At 44.7% G+C, this 25269-nt stretch overlaps 4 protein-coding genes across 5 annotated transcripts; 2 read left to right on the forward strand and 2 right to left on the reverse strand.

Moving 5' to 3' along the window:
* The first annotated feature begins 261 nt into the window (after positions 1–261).
* On the forward strand, positions 262–5863 carry LOC143101778 (kelch-like protein 11). Its single transcript, XM_076264983.1, has 2 exons — positions 262–800; positions 1314–5863. The coding sequence occupies exons 1-2, from the start codon at positions 274–276 to the stop codon at positions 2899–2901; spliced, it is 2115 nt and encodes a 704-aa protein (XP_076121098.1). The 5' UTR covers positions 262–273; the 3' UTR covers positions 2902–5863.
* Positions 5864–6015: 152 nt separating this feature from the next.
* LOC143102811 (kelch-like protein 10) lies at positions 6016–9641 on the reverse strand. Its single transcript, XM_076266624.1, has 7 exons — positions 9442–9641; positions 8588–9077; positions 7714–8328; positions 7023–7172; positions 6678–6794; positions 6443–6534; positions 6016–6175 (listed from the first exon to the last, which is right to left on the reverse strand). Exons 1-7 carry the CDS (start codon positions 9639–9641, stop codon positions 6016–6018), a joined length of 1824 nt encoding a protein of 607 aa, XP_076122739.1.
* Positions 9642–10179: 538 nt separating this feature from the next.
* LOC143101781 (cytosolic 5'-nucleotidase 3-like) lies at positions 10180–18082 on the forward strand. Of its 2 annotated transcripts, none has more exons than XM_076264987.1 (9): positions 10180–10336; positions 10977–11131; positions 12534–12603; positions 12737–12783; positions 12927–13012; positions 13317–13406; positions 13651–13813; positions 15106–15306; positions 16071–18082. In XM_076264987.1, the coding sequence occupies exons 2-9, from the start codon at positions 11102–11104 to the stop codon at positions 16179–16181; spliced, it is 798 nt and encodes a 265-aa protein (XP_076121102.1). In that variant the 5' UTR covers positions 10180–10336; positions 10977–11101; the 3' UTR covers positions 16182–18082. The 2 variants fall into 2 exon arrangements, with proteins under 2 accessions (XP_076121102.1, XP_076121101.1); XM_076264986.1 differs by having other exon boundaries at positions 11033–11131.
* A 445-nt stretch (positions 18083–18527) lies between these two features.
* On the reverse strand, positions 18528–24999 carry LOC143101779 (peptidyl-prolyl cis-trans isomerase FKBP10-like). Its single transcript, XM_076264984.1, has 10 exons — positions 24484–24999; positions 23769–23917; positions 23316–23505; positions 22102–22247; positions 21655–21844; positions 20979–21124; positions 20608–20797; positions 20244–20386; positions 19565–19728; positions 18528–19360 (listed from the first exon to the last, which is right to left on the reverse strand). Exons 1-10 carry the CDS (start codon positions 24675–24677, stop codon positions 19178–19180), a joined length of 1695 nt encoding a protein of 564 aa, XP_076121099.1. The 5' UTR covers positions 24678–24999; the 3' UTR covers positions 18528–19177.
* Between the last annotated feature and the right edge of the window lie 270 nt (positions 25000–25269).

Consider the following 25269-nt stretch of genomic DNA (forward strand, 5'->3'; position numbering starts at 1 on the left):
AACCCGGTCTGTGTCTGTAGCCTAACCTGTGTAATGCAACACAAAACCTTTAGCCAACTACCGGGCCAACCAAAATGGTTCGCGCATGCCATGCAGCATGTCATAAATGCACATATTTCACAACTTTCTACATTATAGAGGCTAACCGTTTATTCTCCAGACCGACTGTCATTATTTACTTCCGTGGGTGGTGTCCTGATACGTCAACCTTTCTGGCAACGCCTTAACCGCTTTGCGCATGCCCATAATGTCGTTGATGTTTTGAGTATATGTATGTGTGTCTGCGTGTGTGTCCTCTCTCACACAAGTTTACTACAATTTAGAATATTGTCCTCTATCCCCGGAATGGCAACAGCTGCCCCGAATCCAGAGGACTCGACCCGTGGCGGAAGCGGAGGGTCCAGTTCAGCTAGCTCCCTCGCAGGGGATGGAGACACGGAAGAGGCCGAGGATTTCACGTCGTCCTCCCATTGCTCGGAGCTGTCTCGGCGGCAGAACGAGCAAAGGAAGCAGGGGCTTTTCTGTGATGTGACATTGGCCTTCAGCAGTGGGGCGGCTGGCGCTCAAAACTTTGAGCTGGCAGCCCACCGTTCTGTTTTAGCCGCTGCGACTGACTATTTCACACCGCTGCTGAGTGGGCAGTTTTCGGAGTCGGTCTCTGGTCGTGTTGAGATGAAAGAATGGAGTTCAGAAAACGGGCCAGACCCTGAGACAGTTGAGAGCGTCATTCAATACATGTATACGGGCGAGATCCGAGTCAGCACCTGCAATGTTCACGAAGTGTTGGAGCTTGCAGACAGGTAGGTGAATGCAGATCACAGACAGCTGACTGCAGATGACAGCTTTTCAAGTAGGCTAGTTGACATAGCTTGCACTCCATTGCTGTTAGCGCGTGCTAGCTAAAATGTGTGAAGGCTTTGTGAATGTGCTGTAGGCTAATGTGTTGTATTTGAACATAACAAAATGCTGCTGTGCATGTATAACGCAAATATTACTATTGAAAGCTTGTCGTTTAGCCTCGAACTGGGTTTGTTTGGTTTTGGTATACCTAGACATGCTAACTGAGTCCACCCAACCATGTAACCTATTTGTTTTGATTCTAGAAGCAACTGTCAGCAAGACTTATACAGAGCATACAGATGAAAGATAACAGAAAGCTTATTCAAATTACAAGAAGTGGCTGTCATTGAAATACCCATGCCAGTATATCCATATCAGGAAAGGAGACATAGATATCTATCAGGCTTGGATATCCTCATCTTGTCTGATTCTGTTTTGTTTACATGAATTTACCCTTCCTCATGCCATTTTAGGTTCCTTCTGGTTCAGCTGAAGGACTTCTGCGGTGAGTTCCTGAAGCGCAAGCTGAGTCTGACCAACTGTGTGGCAGTGCACAGCCTGGCGCACATGTACACACTGGATCAGCTGGCCCTGCGAGCGGCCGACATGATCCGCCGCAACTTCCATAAGGTCATCCAGGATGAGGAGTTCCTCACGTTGCCCTTTCACCTTGTGCGGGACTGGCTGTCGGACGCAGAGATCACGGTGGACTCTGAGGAGGCTCTGTTCGAAGCAGTGGTCAAGTGGGTGCAGCGGAATGCAGCAGATCGTGAGCACTACTTTGAGGAGCTGTTTCGCCTCCTGCGACTGCCGCAGATCAAGCCCACGTACCTGACGCGCGCGGTCAAGAACGAACGGCTGGTGGCGGCCAGCGAGGCCTGCCTGAGGCTGGTGGCCGAGGCTGTAGAGGGCCACGCTATCCGCTTCGAGAACCTCAAGTCGGCCGACGTGGAGTTGTGGTCGTCGTACGCCGCATCCTTCCAGCCACGCTTCGGCCAGAACATGGACGTGATCATGGTGGTGGGTGGTGTGTCGGAGGGCGGCGACTACCTGAGCGAGTGTGTGGGCTACTTCATCTACGAGGACCGCTGGGTCAACCTGCCGCACATCCACAACCACCTGGACGGGCACGCCATCGCTGCCACCGACACGCACGTCTATGTGGCCGGCTCCATGGAGCCTGGCTTCGCTAAGACCGTTGAGCGCTACAACCCCAACCGTAACACCTGGGAGCAGGTGAGCAACCTGACCACCCGCAAGCACTCCTTCGGCCTGACCTGCGTCAAGAACATCCTGTACAGTATAGGTGGCCATGGCAACTTCAGCCCGGGCTTCAAGGACGTCAGCGTCTACGAGCCCGATCAGGACAAGTGGCACAACCTGGAGTCGGCGCCCAAGATCCTGCGCGACGTCAAGGCGGTCAGCGTGGAGGACCGCTACGTGTACGTGACGGCGCGCACGCCCGTCGACACGGACAACGAGGACGGCCTGAAGACGGTGACCACGCGCTACGACACCGAGACGCGCCAGTGGCAGGACGTGGACTCGCTGCCCCTAGTCGACAACTACTGCCTGTTCCAGATGGCCGTGGCCTCCACCAACTTCTACCACACGGCCTCGTGCTGCCCCAAGAGCTACTCGAGCGTGCGCGACGAGGCAGCGCGGCAGAAGATCAGCGGCCGCGTCTCGGACGAGATCCTGGAGAGCCTGCCGCCGGAGGTCATCGGCGTGGAGGGCGCCGCCGTCTGCCACTTCCACCAGGACGTGTTCGTCATCGGCGGCTGGAAGAACAGCGACGACGTGGACAAGCAGTACCGCAAGGAGGCCTACCGCTACTGCGCCGAGCGCAAGCGCTGGATGCTGCTGCCGCCCATGCCGCAGCCCCGGTGCCGCGCCACCGCCTGCCACGTGCGCATCCCCTACCGCTTCCTGTACGGCTGCCAGCGCTACCCCATGCCGCAGAACCTGGCGCGCCAGCGCGACCGCATGCAGCAGATGCAGCAGCTGCATCGACGCACACTCACCCTGCGCCGACAGCTGCAGTCGCAGATTGAGTGCTGAGGACGAGGACAAGGAGCGTGGCGGAGTGGGGCACTTCTTCGTGGAGGTGACACAGGCCTGTCGAGGGCAGATGCCACCTCTTTTTCCTTAGTGGCGCCACCCCGTACAAGCCCCACTCCCACCCCAGCCGTCCTGTGTAACATCAGTCCATCGTCCTCCCTGATGACACGTAGGGAGTTTCAGTGGCAGAGTGTGTGGCCTTTAAAAGCCCAGGCTAGTCTTCACAGCCATCCGCAAGTCGAGTCCATCCATCATCACGGCATCTGCCACTACGCACGTGGTCTTGACCACCCCCATCATTCCATTTGTTTTCAGACCTTTGCAAGGACGATCAGGCTCTCTGCTTAAGGGTGTGCTTGGTGTGAAGGGTGGCCTCAGAGTGGTGTCAAGGGCAAAGTCGGTGGAGGGGTTTCTGGTTAAGAGAGGTTGGTACGCCATATTGCACTGCATCTTAGCTGAGTTTCATGCCATGCAGGCTGGTGGCTATGAGAAGTTTCGCTTCGAGAGTAACGGTGAGATGCATTTTATTTTGAGGGCGCCGGAAGGGACAGCCAGTCAGAATGTATTGCATCAATAGGATTTCTAAACAGAGACCAAAATGTGGAAACAGCTTTTAAAGTCACGCACATGTGTTGTGTATTTTAATGTGTACATAGAGAGAACAGAGTATATATAAATATACATATGTATATGAGTGTATCTTCTTGGCCAAATCAATATGTAGCAGGATATAGTGCGATTACAAATCAGAGCTATGAAGGTCTACGTGGAACTGTCTTAATGGACGGACCATGTTCCATTCCAATCATATGTCTTAACTCATGAAAGACAAAAGGAAATATTGCCCAAACTGACATTCCAGCATGAAAAACACAAGTTAAATAGATTCAGACCAGACAACTTAGCGTAGCTAGCTTTTCTGCAGCATTAGAGCACCTTTGTGACTTGCGCTTCAAGCTTTGCTGTTTTGACCGTATTTGAGGTGGGAATCCACAGGTTGCAAAGGTAGTAGTTCAGTCGGGAAAGGACCGTGAAATCCTCTGTGGGTCCATGGATCTGCTCCTTAAAATAATGTTCTTTTGCTCTCCAAGCTCTCAGTTAGGCCTCGTAGGTTACTCTGTTTTGTCTTAAGCTCCACCCATCAACAGCACAGGGGTCTACATGGCAGCAAGAGGGAAGTTTAGGAACTCCTAGATGGAAATGCGGAATTGCGACACTATAATTCTAGATGGGTGGAGAGAGGGAGAGATGATTATGTTGTAGATAGAGTGGATGGAAAAGACTGTAAAGTTTTGCCTTTCTGTCTCAACATTGTTTTACATCGGATTTCTGACATTTCTGTTATATCACATTTCATTCCACTACATATTGTTACGTTGTTGTTCTGAATTGTGTTGCTGTTGTCATTGTTTTTTTTTTTTTGTCAATATGTAAACAGGCATATCCTCTGAGTTCGTAACTAACTTGGATGGGTAAAGCTATGTTGACTTAACTGGCCTTCATCTCTACGGTGCAGCATCTCCCTGTTTTGTGTCCTGACACGCCCCGTAATCTTCTTTCTGAACTCGCTTCACAGTGGCAGAACCTTTCCCTTCTGCCTCATAATCCTAATCCAGGTCTGCAGTAACTGGATGCGTTTTTTTTGTGTGGGTGTACAGGACCGAGCACCAGAAAGTTCCGTTTGTGTTGGGTTTGTGTGGGACAGGAATGGTGAGGTAATGAGAATCATAGGTTGGGGGTAAGATGTAATGTGTCTATAATATGTGTTAAAGTTTATCCATCTGCTAAGCAGAGCTTCAAAGGTGAAAGTGCACTTTACAGCACAGATGACTTTATTATTTACTTTTGTTATGTACTATTTACCATGATTTATGTTGTATTTAAAAGGAGCTTATGTTAGATTTTGTTTCAAAGTACTGAATGTTTTAGAGGAACTTTCACCTCATCAGTTTTTGCCTCATTGATAAAGCAGACCAGAGACCAAATATCATTTTATATCCGAAGTATCCAAGGATATTACCAGATGGCCGATGTTTTGACCAACTCTCCAGTCAGTTTTCGGTTGCACATACATCTGTATCTGTCATTTATAAATGTCATTCCAATTAAATTTAACTTTACTAAATACCAGATGTCATTTTTTCCCTCTCTTCCTATCTTTTTCCTGTCTGTATTTCATCTATGCAGCCTGTTGCTGTTGTACTATGTTGTGTTTTCTTCTTTCTTATTCTTAATCTGACTACTCCAAGCTTTGTGCCTGTATATTGGATGATTACGCACTTAATGGAAATTGTATTCTGAGTCAATTCCAAGTTGTTTGAGAGGCTTATGAAGAATGTTTTTTTTTTTTTTAACTCTACAGAGTTTGATTGCTACTATGTGACATAGCTTGACTATTGAATAGGCCATGTCTTATGCATAATTTGTCATAAACCTATGTCTGATTTAATTTGTCTGAGATATCACCCGTAATGTTTTGCTAGGAGGATGCGTTAAGATGAATCTGATTGTACAAATTTGTATGAAACATATTTTGACACCGTTCTGTCTTAAGTTAAGCCATGTTGCTATCTCTGAGCCACAGCAGAGAGGGAAATGGTTTAGGGGGGAAATGCATGCTGAACAGTTACTGAGCCTGCCGAATAAATCATTCAGAAAGATCAGCCATTTCCTAGCTCTTTGCCTGTTTGTATAGCAAAAAAAAAAAAAAAAAAAAATGAGTCATGAGTATATTTTAGGCTTTGCATGTCATGAACCTTGTAATACTACAAAAACAAAATGATGAAATGCTGAAATGAAATCATTTTTAATAGATTTTTTCCATTTAGTGGTAAGTGCTGTCTAAAGAAATTCATGCAACAGACACTAAATCCATGTCCATACTTCAAACCAGCAAAAGTGTAAATGACGGTCGCCTGTATCATGAACCCCACCCTCTTCAAGAAGAAATAGAAAAATATATGGATGCAATAAAAAAAAAAAATAGAACTTCTAATTTGTGTCTGCCTTGGTTATTTTCCCCCCTTGAGCACTTTGGGAGGAGCTTGGAGCATTTTATTAATGTCTGGTGGGTGCCTGTGTCTAGTTAAGAGAGAGGGACATTGGTCCAGGTTCTCAAACAGACAGAATGCTGTTGGAGGTGGACAGTTTAAGTTCCTCCCTCGGGGTCTGCATGGTATCGCGGGGGGCGGCATACTCTGCCACGTTGGGCAGGCCTGGCACCACACAGCAGCTCAGGGCGCTGCGGAAAATGCCCATGTCGTGGGCATCGTACCTGCAAGGGAATCATGAAACATGAACGTTTATTATTCAGCACTATAATTGATAAGGTATGCTGTATGTTGAGATGTTATTCTATTTGTTATGCTATTCTAAGGTGGTGCTATCCACACTGTAGCAGTACACTGGGTCTGTGCTTGTCACATGAAATGTGCTATAGAAATAAACTTGACTTGACTTGACTGTAGTGGCTTATGATTATATAGACTAAATTGCATGAGTGTGTGCATGATTTTGAGGAGGTGAGGAGTTGAAAGTTTACCATTCGTCTGTCTTTTCATCATAGCACTCCACATTGAATGTGGTAGTGAATCCGTTAAAGCCACCCACCACAAACAGCAGGTCATCCACAACCTGAGGGGGGATGGAGAATATATGTGGTACACCTGTTAACATACACCATAAATGCTTAAGGGGTCTAGTCTTCTGTGTGACTGACAATGGCCTGTGAAATGTGGCAAAGAGCATTGAAGAGAAGTGATTGTGAGATGGTGCACCTCAATCCCAAAATTGCTGCGTGGGTTGAACATGGTTGGCACGGCGCGCCAAGTGTTGGTCACAGGGTTGTAGGCCTCTGCATTTCGCAAACGGTTGGCACCATCAAAGCCTCCAACCTGAAGAAATGAAAACAACAGAGAACAACATATCAAATACAGATGTTAGGGGGGGAAATAACAATGAAGGGAGAATGTGTGTTCTCATTTCTTAGGCACACGGAGAGATGATCAAGTTACATTCAGAGCATCGAAAGCAGGTTCCTTCCTCACTGAGATATAGAAGTACTATGATTGAGGCACTGTATGTTTTTGAAGTTGTGGGGGGGGGGGGGGGGGGGGACCTACCGCATACACATGCTCCCCATATGCGATCACTCCCACTCCACTGCGCCGGCTCCTCATCGGAGCGATCAGCGTCCACTGGTTGGTTTGGGGGTTGTAGCACTCTGCCGTGAACAGGCACTCATTCCCGTTGAAACCACCACCAATGTACACCTGTCAATAACAAATCACTATCATATCAAGTCTGAGAGCTACTCCTCACAGTGTTAGAAATTAGTTTTAATTTAGGCTCTGGGCTGTTAACTTGTCAGTTTTTTTTTATCTTGAGTGTAAGTCACTTTGATACAGCTGGTGTTTTCAAAGCAACACAATGTAGGTATTTTACCTTCAAATAATGGATTTAACTCCTTTTCATGCTACACTGACTTACAATATGGAGAATGGAGTTTCTAACATTGCCAATGCATGCCTGGAACGCCTGATATTGTACAATGCAATGTCACAGGTAGGAGCATGACCCTTTTTGTGGGATTCAGTCAAATTGGGTACATCCTTAGCACTAAACAGGTACAGTATACCCAGTTGAACCACTACCCATGTTGAAAACTGGCAAAAAAAGGAATTCCTACATTGTGTAACTAAATGTGCTTTACAAACTAGACTGCTTTTCCACAGAGAAAATGCAAAGTGTGCTTGCTCAGCAGCAGCAGAGGGTCACCAAACTTGAGTAGTATAAAAGAGTGGCTTGACCTACCTTGCCATGCAGGGTCGTGGCACTGGCGTCACTCCTCTGCTCGTGCATGGTGGCGATGAGGGTCCATTGGTTGGTCTCGGGCTCATAGCGCTCGGCCGTGTTCAGGCGCATGTAGCCGTCGAAGCCGCCCATGGCATAGATGCAGCCGTCCAGCACCGTCACACTCACGTAGCAACGGCGCGAGTGCATGGGCGCCACCTGGTGCCAGGTGCGGGTGATGGGGTTGAACTTGCGCACGCTGTTGAAGTAGTCCACACTGTCGAACCCGCCGACGCAGTACACAAAGCCATTCAGGTAGGCTGCACCGTGATAGGCCCGTGGGCTCTCCTCCTCACGGGTCACAGTCACCCAGCGGTCCGCCCTGGCATCGTACGCCTCAATCCCATTGGTGGGGCTGCCGCCACTCCATCCACCGATGGCCAATAGGATAGCGTAAGGAAGGCGAGGACGGGTCAGAGGGTTGGTGAAGTCATTGGAAGGGCCGTTCATGTTGAGGTCATACATTGCCTTCAGGGCATTGATGATGACAGGCTTACACTCTTCGTTGTCCTTCACCAGTGTGTTGTTCTTCACGTTGTTCATGAAGTAATCAGCCGTCATCAAGGCCAAACGAACCTGGATACAAGTCAGGGGAGATAAATAAAGCAGGAGGTTCAGAAGATATGGATGAATACACCAAAGAGTGCACGTTACATAGAGAGGGAAAGGGGTGAAAAAGATTTAGAATCATCTCTTCTTCCATTTCTCTCTTCCAAGCTCCATGTATTGCTACAAAGAATGGTGCTGGTGAAATGTGTTGTGAAAGTATAGAAAAAGCATCCTGCAGCTTTGGATCTGTGCAGTCTATTTCAAGCTCTTTAAGTCTGTGTCTTACCTTCGGCAGCAGCACAACGATGTGTTTCTTCCTCTGCTGGGGCTCATGGGCGATCCATCGCTGCACGGCCTCGTAGACCACCTCTTCCTGCTTCGCGTTCAGCTCGTCCTTCTCGATGATCCCGCACAGCTCAGACAGGGACAGCTCCATGAACTCCTCGGAGACCCTCACCATGTCCTCGAAGTTGTGCAGGATGTAGACGTAGGCGCGCCGGCGTAGCTCGGCGCACGAGTAGAAGTCGGCGAACTTGCAGATGCCAATGCAGTTCTGCAGGCACATCATGCCCTCCAGGAAGTCACAGCAGGCACGCACAATGCCCATGATGGAGAACTGGTCTGCGGCTGCCAGGAGCTGCTGCACGTTCTCGGTCGTGACAGGGATGGTGCGCGTGTAGGCATACTCGATGATGAGGCGCATCATGTCGGGGGAAACGCCAGGGATACCGTAGACTCGCCTCTCTGAGTTGTTCCACTCGCTGGTGAATAATGCTCTGTACAAACAAGAATTCCCATTAACTTTAGTCACTGACACATTTCAGACAGTCATCATCAGCATCACCATAGTTATTACAATCATCCTCCTCATCAGTGATGACAGAAACTATAGTTCCTCTCATTTGCAAGGAAAAAGGAAGTTAGACATTGACCTCTGACCTTTGTAGCTGATAGGCCTAATAGTAAACCTAAATCTACATCATGCAAGAAAGAGGAGGATCCATAAGTAAATAGCTGAAAATAAATCCTTCATACATGAATGCTGGCAGTCTATGAGAAATGAGACTTTTGAGTATGAAAAAAAGAGTACTTACTGAAATACAATCTAAAGGGGTCTCATAGAGGTCCCTTACCACTCACCGGAAGTAGGCACTGCAACTACAGAGAATGTTCTTGTGAGCATTAAACTCCATCCCGTTAACTTTGATGACCACATCACACAGCTTGCCCTCCAGACGGAGCTCATTAAAAATGGTGCAGGCCATGGCACTCATTTTTCTCTCCATGAAGCAGCGCTGGAACTTGGGGGATGCGGCTGTTCGTTCCTCAGATTCACTCATCTTTGCTGCAGTAGCTACACAAATTAAGAGTGACTGACAAGTACAACTAGATCTGTGTTGGAAGTAACAGAGTTGCTGTTGGTTTGTTCAGAGGCTGAGCTCAACTGAAATGATGCCTCTCGCAGTGTTCTAGTTTGCGTGTTCTAGAACCTCTCATTATAGCATCACTGCAGTAGAATGTACAGGAATGCCTTCTTATTTTTATATGTGGCTGATGCATGACTACCAATATAAAGTTGCTGAAATTTAACATGCTGATTAATAAGTTATTACAGCTTAGTGTTTTTATGTCCCAAGCATTGAGGCATATGACTCTACACAATTGTCATACAACAAAGAGCATAGAGCTAAGGAAACAACATGTAATGGCTGTTGACACAATGTTTTGCAAGGCTAATTACACACGTATAACAATTTAATAAACTCTGAAAGAATGAGTGCCAATAAAAGGCTGACAGCTATGTTTACTTACCCGGAATGATTTTTCTACATCCTTTGTACTACTGGGGACACATCCGGTTGTCTCTCCGGTCCGACTGCTGCTCGCTGCTGCTCTAGCCAGTTGGTTGTTACAGTGCTGTGTAAATTTGGTTCAGGAGATTCTCTGTTCATGTTGTGCTAGCACAAACACTGTTGCAAGCTGCACATTTGTGGTTGTTCATTTATAATAGTGAGCTTCATCCTACGTTAAAATGGTAAGTAATTATACTAACGTCTGCTACTACTTTCTGCGTGCCATTTGCTAGTTAACTAATCTTGTGTAAGCTATGTGCAAGTGAGCGAATGAATGACAGATGTGTTTCACCCTGCATCCACGATTTTCTCCAAATATTTCAGAGTATTTAACGTTACGTCTTCTGAAGCATTCAGCATAGTGCTAGAGCTATCTTTTTTTTTTTTACATTGTAGTCATTTGTCTTGCTGGTTATTGTCTAAAAAATAAAGTTAGTTAGTTACATTAGCGATAGGTTACTTAACTTAGCTAATGCTAGTCATGCATCCTTATGAAAGCTATGTAACTTTCGATTTCAGTTTGAAAGATACGTTCGTTGCAGTAAAAATATCCTTTGTCAACTGCATATCTTATATTCAGTCATTGAGGTCTAAATTACCGAGGACCCTTCATTGTTGTCTTGTTGGGGTCGAATGAGTTAGCTACGTAACGGACACGGTGACATAACAGCTGGGAAGACACTCGCGTTTTAAACAATGCATATTCCGACTTAAGCTAATGTGCAGTTTATACCATTGACGATATAAACTGCGCTGCAAGTGAATGTCAAGAATCAGTGGTTATTGCTTGCAGTGGTTTATTTCTGGTAATCTGCTTCACAGGTTGGAAAACAGTCTTGACGTTACATAATTTGAAAGATGTGGCTTTGTGTCTGCAGATTCCTGCGCTGTCAAAATCAACAGTGAGAATCGGAAATCCTCAGAAAGTGGATCAGATTCTAAATGGCATGAGGCAGGCAGGACCTAACACTGTCCAGGTACAACATTGAATTAAATCCCATGTAGTAAAGTTGAGTCTTGAAATAATAGTCTAAGCCTATATATAATTAGCCTATAAAAGGGTCAAAGTTGGCAGTAAAATAGAGCGAAAGCATATTTGGTATCATTTGAATTGTTTTTTTTATGTAGATTAAGAATTTCAGGTGCCTCCAACACCAATCCTCACTGAAAAAAATGACAGAGCTTCGAATACACCATGGTACAATGAATACTGCCCAAAATCTTATGCTAGCACATCTGGATATTAGCCAATATCTCCCATGCCGGTGGAAAGATCCACAGAAAACCTGGTATACTTACTCACTGTAAGGGCTCAATGAACTGACTGGGTACTCAAGGTCTTGGGGTGAAAGGTCAAGGTTGCATCGGGTCACACAAATGCACAAATGCAGTGTTTGGGCAGCCGTGGCCCACTGGTTAGCACACCGGACATGTAACGTTGCCAGTTCGAGCCCCGACCAGTGGGAACGGCTGAAGTGCCCTTGAGCAAGGCACTTAACCCCTCACTGCTCCCCGAGCGCCGCTGTTGTAGCAGGATTTATTAACTGTATTGGTTTTATAAAGACCCTTCAATCTGGTTGAGAGATATCACGGCAACACTTTATTTGAAGTATGACCTCTTGTGACCTTGACCTTCGACCTCAAGACCTTAAAGGTAAACTATGCAGTATTGGCAATTTCCTTACTGTTTTCTCGGTTTTTGCTTCTTTTTCGCTGGCTTTGTCATGACGAATGTCTGAGAAACTCCATCGCTACCTTTTTCTAGCCGGTGCCTGGCGTGTATGTGTATTTGAATGCAGTAAAGCAATTCGTTACACTCGTTATATTTCCTGACACTGAGGCCGTCGGCCCGCCGGCCGACAGTTGCAAGGGTGGTTTTTCCGCTTACAGGCGCTAGGGAGAAGCGAGACGGCCACCATTCAACCCGAAAAAAGTCATATAACTATTCCAATGACTCTGAAGCTGTTAAGTGAAGGAGCTTGGGAGATATTGCCTAATATTATGATGTTCTAACATATAATTTTGGTCCAATATCCATTGTATTGTTGTACAAAAGGAAGCCCTATTTTTTTTTCCGGTAAGGATTGGTGTTGGAGGCACCTGAAATTCTTAATCTATATAAAATGACAGTTCAAATGATACCAAATATGCTTTCGCTCTATTTACTGCCACCTTCAACCCTAATTCGCTCAGACTATAAGTTTAGGTGGATTTAACACTACAGTATTGCTTGTTTGTTTGTTTGTTTTGTTTTTGCTGTTAGTTTAAATGTGGCATATTATCAGGTGATTGCCCTGTAAATCTTAAACATAATGTAATTACCAGCTTATAATGTTATAATATATAGAAACTCCTGACCATAATGCTTTTTTTTTTTAGATCATCTCAGACTTTGACATGACTCTCACCAGATTTGCTTTTAATGGAAAACGATGCCCTACTTGCCACAGTGAGTTATTCATAATGATAGAATTCTTGAGAAGCATGTGTTGAGTTTGGGTTGAATATTTCAAACCAATTCCAGTTAATCAAAATCTCTGTTTTTTCCCAAAATATAAACTGAGTGTGTATTGTTTTTGCAGATATCCTGGATAACAGCAAATTGATCAGTGAAGATTGCAAAGTAAAGGTAAGAGCCCATTACTCCGCTGAGGGTTTGTGGTTTGTGAATATGCCCTCTTCTTTACTTAGTGTTTATTCTAAGAAGACCTATTGAGACCTACAGGATGTAAGATGATATATAATTGACCGTGGTGTCTGTGTTGTCTTCAGTTGGAGCACCTGCTGAACACATACTACCCCATTGAGATAGACTCCACCCGCTCAGTGGAGGATAAAATACCGTACATGGTGGAATGGTAAGTCTTACTTGGCCATCTCTTTCAGTTACCACATATAAACCATATGGAGTAAAGATGTTACGCACACCAAGATGAGGTGCTGGCTACTGGTGTGTAAATTTAAGTAGGAGAAGGAAGGTGCCGCACACTCCGAGTTTATGAACAAAACGTTTTAATGAGCAATAACGTTTCGGCCTATAAGGCCTTCATCAGATCGCATGTATCCACATATAAACCACCCTCTCTTGGCTTGTGTCTTGCCATCTTGCCCTGAGAAAGAAGGAGAGGAAGTGTTTGTGAAGTACTGTGTGGTTTGACACAGGTGGACCAAAGCCCACGAGCTTCTGGTGCAGCAGAAGATCAATAAGGACTTGCTGGCCGTGGTAGTGAGGGAATCAGATGCCATGCTCAGGTTAGTGTGGGAGGGGTCTGGACATCGGCATTCTGTGTTCCTACAAAGCAGCGGTCGTGTTTGTAATCATTAAACACATGTATGTTTATTTATTTTTTCCAATAAACATTTTTTTGTTAACCAATAAACAAACATCAGAAACACAGTAATGTCCATTTAGTGGCATCTTTCTGCATCTTTAACCAATCAGAATGCAGTCTGATCTCATGTGTCACTGTTCTGCGCTGGTTCCGTTGTTCTACAGGGAAGACTACCAGATTTTCTTTGACCACTCGAAGGAGCAGAACATCCCGCTGCTCATCTTCTCTGCAGGCATTGGAGACGTACTGGAGGAGGTGATCAGACAGGCTGGGGTCTTCTACCCAAACGTCAAAGTCTTCTCCAACTACATGGACTTTGATGAAACTGTGAGTGCTGTGCTGTTTAGCATGTATTTCCAAACAAAACCAGTATTTTTTTCTTATCACAATGATTTTTCCCAATACAAAATTGTCAGGAGCTGTGGGGAAAATGGATTGCACAACAGTTTCTATCCTTGACCTATTGACAATGACATAATATATTTATGGTTATATGTGTATGAAGATTTGCTATTGGTATTATTCTTTTACTTTTAGTCTAGTCTATTTACTTCTAGTATCTTTTATGTAGGCTTTTATGTATGACTATTTGAAACTGTTTATTTTTAATGATAATGTTGATGGTGTATTTTACATAGCTTTGGACAAAAGCATCTGCCAACCATTATCGTATACATCATGCCTGTTGAATCATTCACTACATTACATTTATTCATTTAGCAGACACTGTTGTCCAAAGGGACTTACATATGTCCACTATATTATAAGGGATTACATTGTCCCCGGAGCAACTTGGGGTTAAGTGCTCAAGGGCACAACGGTGGACACCGGGAATTGAACCCACAACTTTCAGGCTGCTGCACACTAGTCCAGCTCCTTTTTTTAATTTTATTTTTAAAAAAATTTTTTTGGGGCTTTTTATGCCTTTAATTAGACAGGACAGTGGAGAAAGACAGGAGGTGAGTGGGAGAGAGAGTCGGGGTGGGATCCGGAAAGGACCACCGGGTGGGAATCAAACCCGGGTCGCCGGCATATGGTGCAGGTGCCCCAGCCAGTTGCGCCACGGACGCGGGCGAGAGGCAAAGAACTCCCCGATGCGCAGCGGAGCCAAGTCCATTAATTCCGTATAACAGGACACCTCGAAGGCCGTTATCCCGCTTATCACCCGGTTGCCACTATAGGCAATAGTCGTGCCTTTAACACACAAAGGAAACAAGCGGTTCCGTTTAAAAAGAAGCCGACTTGTACAACTTTCTTTGGCCCTATAACAGCGATAGCATGGACAGTTAGCTTGTTTACAGTTGATTCCATTGTTGCGAAGCCTGCTTTCAGGCTCAACCGTCGTCCTACTATGGTTGTTATAGTTACCATTCATAAGCATCGATATGGAACGGTGATTAAACTTTTTTTACCAGATCTACTTCATAGGTGTCCTGTTATTCTCAATTAATAGCCACCCCACCAGCCAATCAGAAAAGAGTATTTCTTCTCTCCGGGTGATAACAGTACATTACTTGACTACTGTACATGTGCAATAGTCAAGTAATTTACTGTTATCCTATTATATGTAGCAGTACTGATAAGGCTTTAGTACTGAACTGATATTGTTTGTTCATTAGGGCACATTGCGGGCTTTCAAAGGTGAACTCATCCACACCTATAACAAGCGGGAGGGAGCCCTGCTCAACACTGGCCACTTCCAGGAACTCCATGACCGCCACAACGTCCTGCTGCTGGGAGACTCGATAGGGGACCTCACCATGGCCGACGGGGTGCAGAACATAGAGAACATACTGAAAATTGGCTATCTAAACGACAAGGTACGGTACATACATACATGCATACTAGGGATGTCAGAGTACCAGAAAATATAGTAGTCCATACCATTACCAGTGAAATTAAATGATTCCCAAATCGATACCATGGTAAAAACTAAATTATCTCATGTTTCTCAATTAAGGTGACTTCAGTCCCAAGATTTCTCAATTTTCATTGCTGTCATTTTAAAACGATTGGCAGAACTGATGATAGCCTACTGTACTCCATGGCAGGCTATAGAAACAGTAAAACAAAACAAAATAATCTTCATAACAGTAGTACAAGTCACAAGAAATATTCCTATTGAATCAATACAAAGGCTGAGGTGCTGGCATACTTTCATGTTTTCAGAATTTTAGCATCAATTTGGTATTGGCTCTCGTGACATCCCAAACAAACATACATACATACATACATACATACTTATTACACGGCTCTTCATAATTCTGCAGAATGCTCTATTCACTTCAATGGGCCTTCCCAACGTTCGGTGGTCTGATATTTCTCGATAACAGACTGTTGCTAAGTATAACCGGCCGCTGTTAAGGAAAATGGGTTTTGTGCTTCTTATTCATGTCTTTCATATCACTCCTGGGGTCCTGTTCGCACCGTCGGGACTTATTTTCCGATAATGGCCGGCGTTCTATACATTACCCCTTACATATCGTATACATACAGAGAGACACAAAATCTATTGATTTCTATGTATAAGTGAAGATGTGTCATTTCTAATGCGAACTTGTTTGTTTGCCATTCTGTGCTGCAGGTGGAGGAGAGGATGGAGTCCTACCTCAAATCCTATGATGTTGTCTTGGTGAAAGACGAAACTATGGAGGTGCCCAACGGCATCTTGCAGTACATCACTGGCAGCCAGTGACCAGTCTCTCCACCCCAGCCCACCTCAGGCACCCACCTCCCACTCATGTCCCTGGACGCTCAGCTCGCAGTGCGGGGTCGGCCCTCTTGCCCCTTCCTTGTGTCCCTGACTGACAGGAAGGTGTCTTGAGTCCCCCGCCTACCAGCTTTCGAGTCCTGACCTTCCCCACCGCAACATATAGCGCTGGTGGACCCCGTGCTGTTGGCGTGCCATTCTTTTCCCCTGTGGACGTGTGTTTTAAGTGTTGCAGTCTGAGGAACGGTTGACCTGATGTTTTCTTTACATGCACCTGTTTCTTCCCTTTGTCACATTCACAAGTGTCACGTGGAAGTTTAGCTGTACCTCAAAATCCTTCACAGCTTTACTATCTTTTTTCATGTGTCACAATGTCACAATGTCTGATAAGCCTAATTTCACACACACACACAGATTTAGATATACGTCCACATTTCGAACAGAAGGGGGCATTTGATTTGCCCCGAGTTGTTTAAAATGCATGAGACATTACTGGACCTAACACATTTGTACTATGGAGAGCTTCAGTCTTTGGAACATAGTTTGAGCACCTTTACTGGCCATTCGTCTGTAATGTCTGCTGTTCTGAAGTAACTGGCAACAGGTTTACAGAGAGGGTCCAATGCAAGGGCATCGGTGGCAGCCTCACTCAAGCTTATTTGTAAACACCACCGATGTATGTGTTGATAAGGGACTTATTTTGACAGCATATACTGCTGTCCCTTAGTTTGTTATTTAGACTGTGACAGTGTATTTGGTTTAATTGCTTTTATTGTTTTAGTGTGTTTTTTATGCTTTGCTATGCTGGCAGTGAACTTGATATCCTGATCATGGTTTACTTTTTAAGTCTCACAGTGGCAAAGAAACTGAAGATATCACAAAGCCTGTTCCACTGATGTTCTATGTAACAGAACCAGCTGAAAGGTCTGTTCCACTGATGTTCTATGTAACAGAACCAGCTGAAAGGTCTGTTCCACTGATGTTCTATGTAACAGAGCCAGCTGAAAGAGTGCTGGTGGTTTGTTTTCTGTTTCACCCCCAGGACTGTGCTTGCTCGGTGCATCAGCCAGAGTGGCTTTAGCATTGTGACTAGTACATCACATGGCACTGTTCCTGGAGCAGCACCCTTGTCCTGAGTGTGGGACTCTGGAGTTTGAACGTTTTGCTATGAATGTCAATGAGTGTTCTCACTCGTGGCCTTTTCTGTCCATCCATCGAGCCAGACTAAAATCTCAAAGCCACAGCAGCCATTTTCAAAGTATTTGCTTAGAATGTATTTGCATTGTCAGTGGAGTTCAATTTAAACATGAATAGTTCTTTTCTAATTTTTCAGTATTTGTTTTTTGATATCTCTCCAAGACAAAACAATATGTGTATCGATATGTAACTGCACTTTCATACCCAGAGGACGAATTTTAAGAACTACTACTGAATGTACAGTACGTAGCAATAAGCAGTGCTTTGTTCTTATGCCAAGGGTTCATCGGTACTTATGTGCAGTTTTGTTTTTATAGCACTGACTACAACACTGTGTCAGGAAAGATCTTTCCCAGAATGCCACTGTTACAGTGAAACTATAAAACATATTTGATCATCTGTGCACAGCAAGATGGAAGAATTACCAAACAGCAGAACATTCTCAGTGGCAACGTAAAGGCTTGCATGGCAAACATGTTTATCCGGTAGTCTGCATCTCATCCAGTTCTACTCTGTGATCTTAGAAATGTTTCAGATATATCAGAGGCTTTCTGTCTCTAACACATGTCCCATCCAGCACGCTTTCAGGCCATATGCGGCTAATCCAATGGCAGTTGCGTCCATTCTGCATATTGCAATAATCCAGAGTTAAGTGTTTTAGACATTTATTAAACATGTTTTTAAGGAAATGTATGTTGTGTGGGCTCTCTGTGAACCAGACTCATTTTAAGCTCTACATGAGTATCATATTTTGAAGGGAAGTAACAGAGTGGTTTTGTATTAACTTCCACAGTTACCACTTATAGTGTCTTTAATTGTAATAAAAAAAACATGTCTTTCAGTTTACAAACTTTTTCCTCAATGGCCAGAGATTTCTTTTGCATGTTTCCAAATAATTTCAACTATGAAACAAGTTGTTCTTTCCATGCTAGGGAACGTACTAGTTTCAGGAGGGCATTTAGGTCATGAAAGAAATTCTCACCAAAATGTGACTACTGGTGGACCCTCTTGGCCCCATTTTCTATGTCAGTCTGGAGGTGAGCTAATCAGGAGTAAGTATGACAATATTCTATCAGCCACTTGATGGCACTGTTACACACAGCTTAGAAGACAACTGCCCACTTCTGTCTTAAAAACCGTACACATGTAATTTTATTTTTAAGCAATGGTTTACATGAAAATGTATTTCAACATTGTGCTAATTAAGAAATACAGCTGCACTTATTTACCGATCCAACTTTATTAAAAACAAAGCAGTGCCCATGGGTAACAATTTTAATGAACTAAAAAAACCTACAAAAATTGCACATACAATGTGCCGTTTTGGACAGGATAATACACTGTTTTCATACAGTTCAATGACCTCTCTATCCAAACTTTGAAAGGGCTGGCCTGGCCAGAAAAAAGTAACCTTGTACGTATGACTTGAGTCATAACACCATTTCCACATTACATATTTAGTCTTTATTTACTTACAAAAACAGCTTGTTTATTCTTTGACATGTCAGACAATCCAAGGAACTTAAAAAAACAACTTGTATTGCACATACCCTGTCTAAAATACTCAGCCACCCGTTTTCATATCTGGAGGCAAACCATGCCTCGTGTGGATATTTGCAGTGCACCAAGGGATTCTGGTTCTGAATGAGTGGTTGCTGGTTGTTCTGTTTAATGACTTGATAGACAAGAATTGGGTGAAATTTTGCTGGTATGGGTTCCCAGTCTCTGCCTCCTCTCCTTCTCCACTGATCTCTCTCTGTGGTTTAACTTGCATTGGTCCTCCTTTACAGTTCTTCGTGCTTGGGAGGGTCCTCATCTGATTTGAGTTTCAGCTCTTCTGCTGTGATCTTACCATCTTTGTTACGATCCTGATTGACAAACATGTCCTTAATGACCACCTCACCGTCGATGCCCGGACGCATGCGGCCTTTGCCCTCAGTAATCTGGGACTGGATGAACTCCGTAAACTAGACAGACAAAAGAAGAGCAATTATGAGCATCTCATCTATTAAGACGACTCGTTTTTCATCTGGAATACTGTAAATATTTTGTGTGACAGTGTGCACACATTCTCTTTAGTCCCCTGTAAGGTGTGTGTGTGTGTGTGTGTGTGTGTGTGTGAGAGAAAGAGAGGGCATTGTTTGTGCCAAGGTCCACTTTATGTTTCTGACCTCTTCTAGAGGGACCTCCTGGTCCTTATTCAGGTCCATGGCGGGGAACAGTGGGTCTGGGCTGTCTCCGAGCCACACAAACAGGTAGCCGTCAGGAATGCCCTTCTGCAGCTCCAGCAGCTCCAGCTCAAACAGCAGGACCGCACTGCTGGGCACCTCGGCGGCTACACACACACACACACACACACACACACACACACACACACACCAGCACCAGAAGAGAGGGAGCTAAGAACCAGGCAACACACTAATGGTGATATGTATCATGTTACTGGCATATGAGCACTCTTTAAAGGTCATTTAAAGTGTATTTTTGGACATAAGGTGTACCCCTCTGAAATCAAGTTTTTCTAGGTGCAATACAAGAGATAGATAGATAGATACTTTATTGATCCCCAAGGGGAAATATGGAAGCGCAGTGAGTGTTAACACCAGAGGGAACCAAAATGGCGGATATCTAGCCAAATATGGTCAATTCTGGGTGGACATCAGCCGTTTCCTGTTTACTATGAGTCTGGCTCCAAACACACACTACACAGACACAGTCAATCTGGCTGAAATTTTGCCAATATGGCCGACCAATTTTGTCTTAATTCCTTCAGAGCGTACGTGATTAACACCATGCTGTCCAGGCTTTCCACAGTCATTGCTCTTAACCCTGTGGCCCTCCCTGCCTTACCTCCACTCTCCCCATGACCAAGGTGAGGGGGCACGATGACCACCCTCTTCTCCCCCACGCACATGCCCTGGAGCCCATCGTCCAGACCCTGGATGATCTTGCCAGCCCCCAGCTGGGTCCGAGGGGGCAGATTATGACTATCTCTGCAGAGAGGAGAGTGGAGAGATGGAGAGAGGACAGCAAGAGGGAGGGAGACAAGATGGAGACACACAAGTGAGTTCACTCGGACACGAGGATAAGACTGATGGTTGGTTAGTTGGTTAACACATCTGAGCTGCTGACCACAGAGTGCCCATACACATTTTTTCCTCCAGTGGGTTTGCGTGCAACGGTGCGCTGAAAGCCGAGGCGTTTGGCAACTCACGAGGTGTAGAGCAGAGTGTCGTCCATGAGAGAGCAGTTGTAACGGTACTGGATGAGGTCATTGACTTCGGTGGTCTGATTACAGACCTGTGGTTTATGGGTCACCTGGATATTCACAGTGTCGTTGGGATTGTGGAAGTCGATCACGTGAATGTTAAAGATGAGCACAGCAGACCCGGGGATCATGCCCTCTGAAAAAGAGAGAGAGAGAGACAGAGAGAGAGAGAGTATTAAGGAAAGTGAGCTGATTAAACCTGATATAAATAACCAATTATGTTCATGTTTGAAAACAGATCTGACTGCTGTTTACAAAGCAAAGTGGAGGTTCATGGCCTGTGCGTTGTGCATAGTGTTCAACTTCCACCCACTCACCCAGCCCCTTCTCGCCGTAGGCCAAGTGAGGTGGGATTGTGACCTTTTTCTTCTCTCCGACACACACTCCCTGCAGAGCCTTGTCCATGCCGAGGATCACGAAGCCCATCCCGATGTACGTGTTGTACGTGCTGTTGCGCTGGTAGCTAGTGAGGACAGTGAGAGATGGAGTCATGAACTCATTGCCAGTATGGACTTTATCAGTCACATTTTTTTGTCTCCAGGGGCCACAATGATGTGCTGACGGTGTTGGGGCCACACAGCAAGTTTAAACTAGACACTACAATCACAGTCACATTCTTTTCTTGTGATCTTTGCACAGTGAAGAGACTGTGCTCTGTGTGTTCACTTGTGCTTGAGCTGTATGGAGACGAGTCTCCTATCACCCTCCTCTAAAATCTGCCCTGGTGTTGTTGGCATATACTGTTATTGGTTAGATGTTACACGGGAACGCTGGCGACTACGCCGTGTTTACTCTGTAAAGTGACCTTGGGTGTTTTGTAAGGCGCTATGTACTGTTATTGGTTAGATGTTACTTTGTGTCTTTCACTGTAAACCAGTTTTCCCTTGGGGACAGTAATTGTACATTGACTGATGTTATAACTGAGTAATGTTTTTCTGTTCTTCTACCATGTCAGCATCAGTAGTATGAGTATCCAATCAGACGGCAGCTTACCTGCTATCAAAGAGGGTCCCATCCTGGAGGGTGCCATTGTAGTGGTAGCGGATGTAATCGCCTGACACCGATTTCCTTGAACACAGCTCAGGTGTATACAGAATCTCAGACACTACAGTGTCGTTGGTATGGAAGTGGTCAACCAACACCACATCAAACATCAGAGAGGCATATGGGGGGATCTGATTACCTGGACAAGGGGAGGGTCACGGCAATGACATAAGTCTGAGAGTGAATGTTCTGTAATTGCAACCAACTGCTATACAGTACAACCTGAACCCCTTCATTTGGGATATGTGTAATGTAGCATTTGCTATGGATTACTTGATATGAATTGACTCAAAAAAGTAGAAAAATCCTTAAAAACAAGAGAAGCTACTTGAAAATAACACCATTTGTTGCTGATTGAAACAGACATGCATGAAAAGGGTCAGAAACCATGGTTACCATATCCCTTGTCCTCGTAGCCCAGGAATGGGGGGATGATGATGGACCGTCTCTCTCCCACACACATGCCCAGCAGGCCCATGTCCATGCCTTTGATCAGGTAACCCTGGCCAACATACGTGTCATACGTCTGCCCTCTGGCATGGCTGCATGGGATGAGGAAAAAGACAAGCAAAGCTTTTCTTTGAGGAGTCTGGCTCACCAGCTGAATTATGCAATTACAAATGCAGATGTCTGCACAAGCAACCTGCATACACTTGAGTAGTATAAACAGGCATACCTGCTGGTGTTTATACACACTTACACTCTTATTAGTAAATGTCCAGGCCAGACCGTAAACACACTTTTTTCAGATATTATGCAAATATGTATACAGATAAAAAGCTTGTTAATGTGCCAGGGAATTACCGTAAGATAAGTGCCTATATTGCAACCGCTTCTTTCTATTGTAGAGAAACAACAATGGTAATCTATTTCTGAATGGTAATCTATTTCTGAATGGTCAATTATAATTCACTGTTGTTCCCTTATATGGTTAATGTGCCAAACAGTCTAGTGAATTTTCCACACAGGAATTCAACAGATTTAAAGAATTTGGTGAATTTACCACAATAATTAAGAAGGAAAATATCAAATGTATCTCCAATAAGGTTGGAACAATGTCATTTTTTCAGTTTCAAATTGTCAGTTCACTTTTAGTTGCTGGTGCAATTGAATGAAATGGGATAACTGGGGATAATACACAAGGCAACTGCTATCTCCTTCTCCTATCTCCTTAGGCCAGGGGTAGCCTAGGCAACCTGCGGCCCTCTAGCTCCTCTCTAGTGGCTCCCTGGCTTTCTCTAAAAATGGAACAATTTCATATAGTCATTAAGCTTCAAGCTGTCCCAACACATTAACATTTAGAGTACATATTGTACTGTACAATACAGCATATGCAGAGTATGGCGAGTATGCCAAATGCCTGAGGCTAATAAAGATAAACATGTTTAAACTGATTTCTTTTAAATGGTTCCGATATATTTGTGGCCCCAGACAGATTTATTTTTATTTCTGGTCAAAAAAATGGCCCTTTCAAGAGAAAAGGTTGCCGACCCCTGCCTTGAGGCTATGAGGCTATAACACCACATAGTTTGCCTTTTCCTGTTGGAATCAGGAGTGTGAACAAATATCTCATTCCCCGGTTTATTATATAACCAACCTAACCAACTCACCTGGAGTCGAACAAGGTTCCATTCAGCAGAGTTCCATTGTAGTGGTACCGAACGAAGTCTGTGGAAACCACTTTGCGCTTGCAGTCTTGAGGCTTGCTGAGGGTGATGGTTTGCACCTTGTCATCCGTGTTCCATAAATCCAGCAAGAGAACGTCAAAAACCAGGGTGGTGTCTGGAGGAATCACTGTACCTGGGGAAAGGGGTGAAGAGAAGGCGTCTGATCGTGCGTGAGGGGAAGGAACTCCAATCCCAACCTTAACACTAATTTTAGACAAGTAGCCTACTTGTAACATTGTCACTGCAAACGGGGTTCTTAACAGGCTTGTGTTTAACATGGTCCTCTTCCAAAAATAAGGCCTATTGGCCTAATACTTTAAGTCGCTTTTGATAAAAGCGTCTGCTAAATGAATACATGTAAATGTTATACATAAGATGTCATCCGTCGTCGGTTACCTGCGCCAAGGACTCCATAAGCCAGATGAGGGGGGATGGTGAGCTTCCTGCGTTCATTCACACACATTCCCAGCACGCCCCGATCCAGCCCGGTGATCACCACGCTACCCAGTCCGACCTGGCCCACGAATGGTTTACCTTTATCATGACTGAACACAACGATTTGGGTATAGGAGAGGGGGAGGTAAGGGGCAGGAATAGCAAATCCACAGTATATCCCTATAATCACTGAAAGTATTGAGAGATGCAAAGTTGGTTCTAGCTACTGACGCTGTGACTGGTCGAGGTTTGCATGCGTGGCAAGCTGCGGTTTTGATTTGATAGGAGTACTCATCCGAGCTGCTTTTCGAGAGAACTATATGAGAACTGCTAGGACAATGCATGACCTAAGTGCGTCACTAACGCAAAACGTTACCACTTGGACTATGCAATGAATAAACTTCTGCACTGCGATGTCCTCACTGTGGAACTTGGTTGGTCACATGGTAATAAAAGCAAAATAAATCCACCCGTACATTTAATATAAAACATTTGTGACCATTGCTACAACAGATCGGGTTTTGCACAACCTAGCCTACAATTAACACCAAATAAGTATAACATGGAGATGCAGGACAGTCAGATTCTTGCATCCAATTTCCGGGGCGCAGATCAAGAATGTGCGCAGCAAACGAAATAATCTTATTTTAATCTCGTATTATCTCAGTAGCCTTACCTCGATTCAAACTTTTTCCCATCAAGAAGAGTTCCATTGAAATGATATCGGACAAAATCCCCGGTTTGCACTTCTCTTGGACAAAGTGCGGGTATGGAGTAGCGATCAATAACCAAGTCATCCAATGGACTAGAATCACACTTTACATAGATTACTGAGATGACAGCGATAACCAACATGTACTTCAGCTCCATTTCAAATGTCCCGTCTTCTGTGGTGTACTCAACAGCTATTTTCCCCGACGTTTAAGGTCTTCTGCAGGAGCTTCAACTTTTATTTTCTCTTCAGTTGCAGGGGCGGTGAAAATGAAGGGCCTGTTAGACTGTTGACCATTTTACGCATCACGGAACGGTGGGGGCTCGGTCTCTCCCCAAACTTGCTCCCCCTCTCCCAAGAATCTGTAAACGTGTTAAGTCGCTGCCTGCCCGAAACCATGAATATCAACCATGCATATTAGTTTAGCGTATGCTGTTGTTTAGAACCGTTTTGTAGATATTAAAAAGAACTTTAATGGACTACACATGCCTTTTGGATTTGAAAGAAAGACTTACAGCGTATTTGAGCGAGTTTATTCAATAGGTTTAGGTAGAGGCATTCGTGTTTAACGTTCGTGAGACATCAGAGATTGAAGGCCCAAACAGCAAGTAATGGGGGCTACTGCTTGTGAATCGCTGCAGGGTCCTACAAGGACTAGATTAGTCTCGATTTGAGTTTGCCAACGTTTGCTTTCGAACCACTGACATTTCATTCTTTGTTTCCTTATTTAAAACATAACATGTTATAAAG

Source organism: Alosa pseudoharengus, unplaced genomic scaffold (assembly GCF_046254945.1).
Source record: "Alosa pseudoharengus isolate Yale_2024_CS ecotype anadromous, Long Island Sound unplaced genomic scaffold, YU_APseudo_1.1 YU_APseudo_1.1_scf_4, whole genome shotgun sequence".
NCBI lineage: Eukaryota > Metazoa > Chordata > Actinopteri > Clupeiformes > Clupeidae > Alosa > Alosa pseudoharengus.

Coding starts and splice junctions, on each gene's coding strand:
- LOC143101778 (XM_076264983.1), top strand. CDS start 274: ATGTGTGTCTGCGTGTGTGTCCTCTCTCACACAAGTTTACTACAATTT. Junction 801..1,313: donor GTGTTGGAGCTTGCAGACAG/GTAGGTGAATGC, acceptor ATGCCATTTTAG/GTTCCTTCTGGTTCAGCTGA.
- LOC143102811 (XM_076266624.1), bottom strand. CDS start 9,641: ATGAGTGAATCTGAGGAACGAACAGCCGCATCCCCCAAGTTCCAGCGC. Junction 6,535..6,677: donor GCAGCAATTTTGGGATTGAG/GTGCACCATCTC, acceptor ATCCCCCCTCAG/GTTGTGGATGACCTGCTGTT. Junction 6,176..6,442: donor GATGAAAAGACAGACGAATG/GTAAACTTTCAA, acceptor ATTCCCTTGCAG/GTACGATGCCCACGACATGG.
- LOC143101781 (XM_076264986.1), top strand. Junction 13,407..13,650: donor GAATCAGATGCCATGCTCAG/GTTAGTGTGGGA, acceptor GTTGTTCTACAG/GGAAGACTACCAGATTTTCT. Junction 15,307..16,070: donor TTGGCTATCTAAACGACAAG/GTACGGTACATA, acceptor TCTGTGCTGCAG/GTGGAGGAGAGGATGGAGTC.
- LOC143101779 (XM_076264984.1), bottom strand. CDS start 24,677: ATGGAGCTGAAGTACATGTTGGTTATCGCTGTCATCTCAGTAATCTAT. Junction 23,506..23,768: donor TTATGGAGTCCTTGGCGCAG/GTAACCGACGAC, acceptor CCCTTTCCCCAG/GTACAGTGATTCCTCCAGAC. Junction 21,845..22,101: donor CTACGAGGACAAGGGATATG/GTAACCATGGTT, acceptor CCCCTTGTCCAG/GTAATCAGATCCCCCCATAT.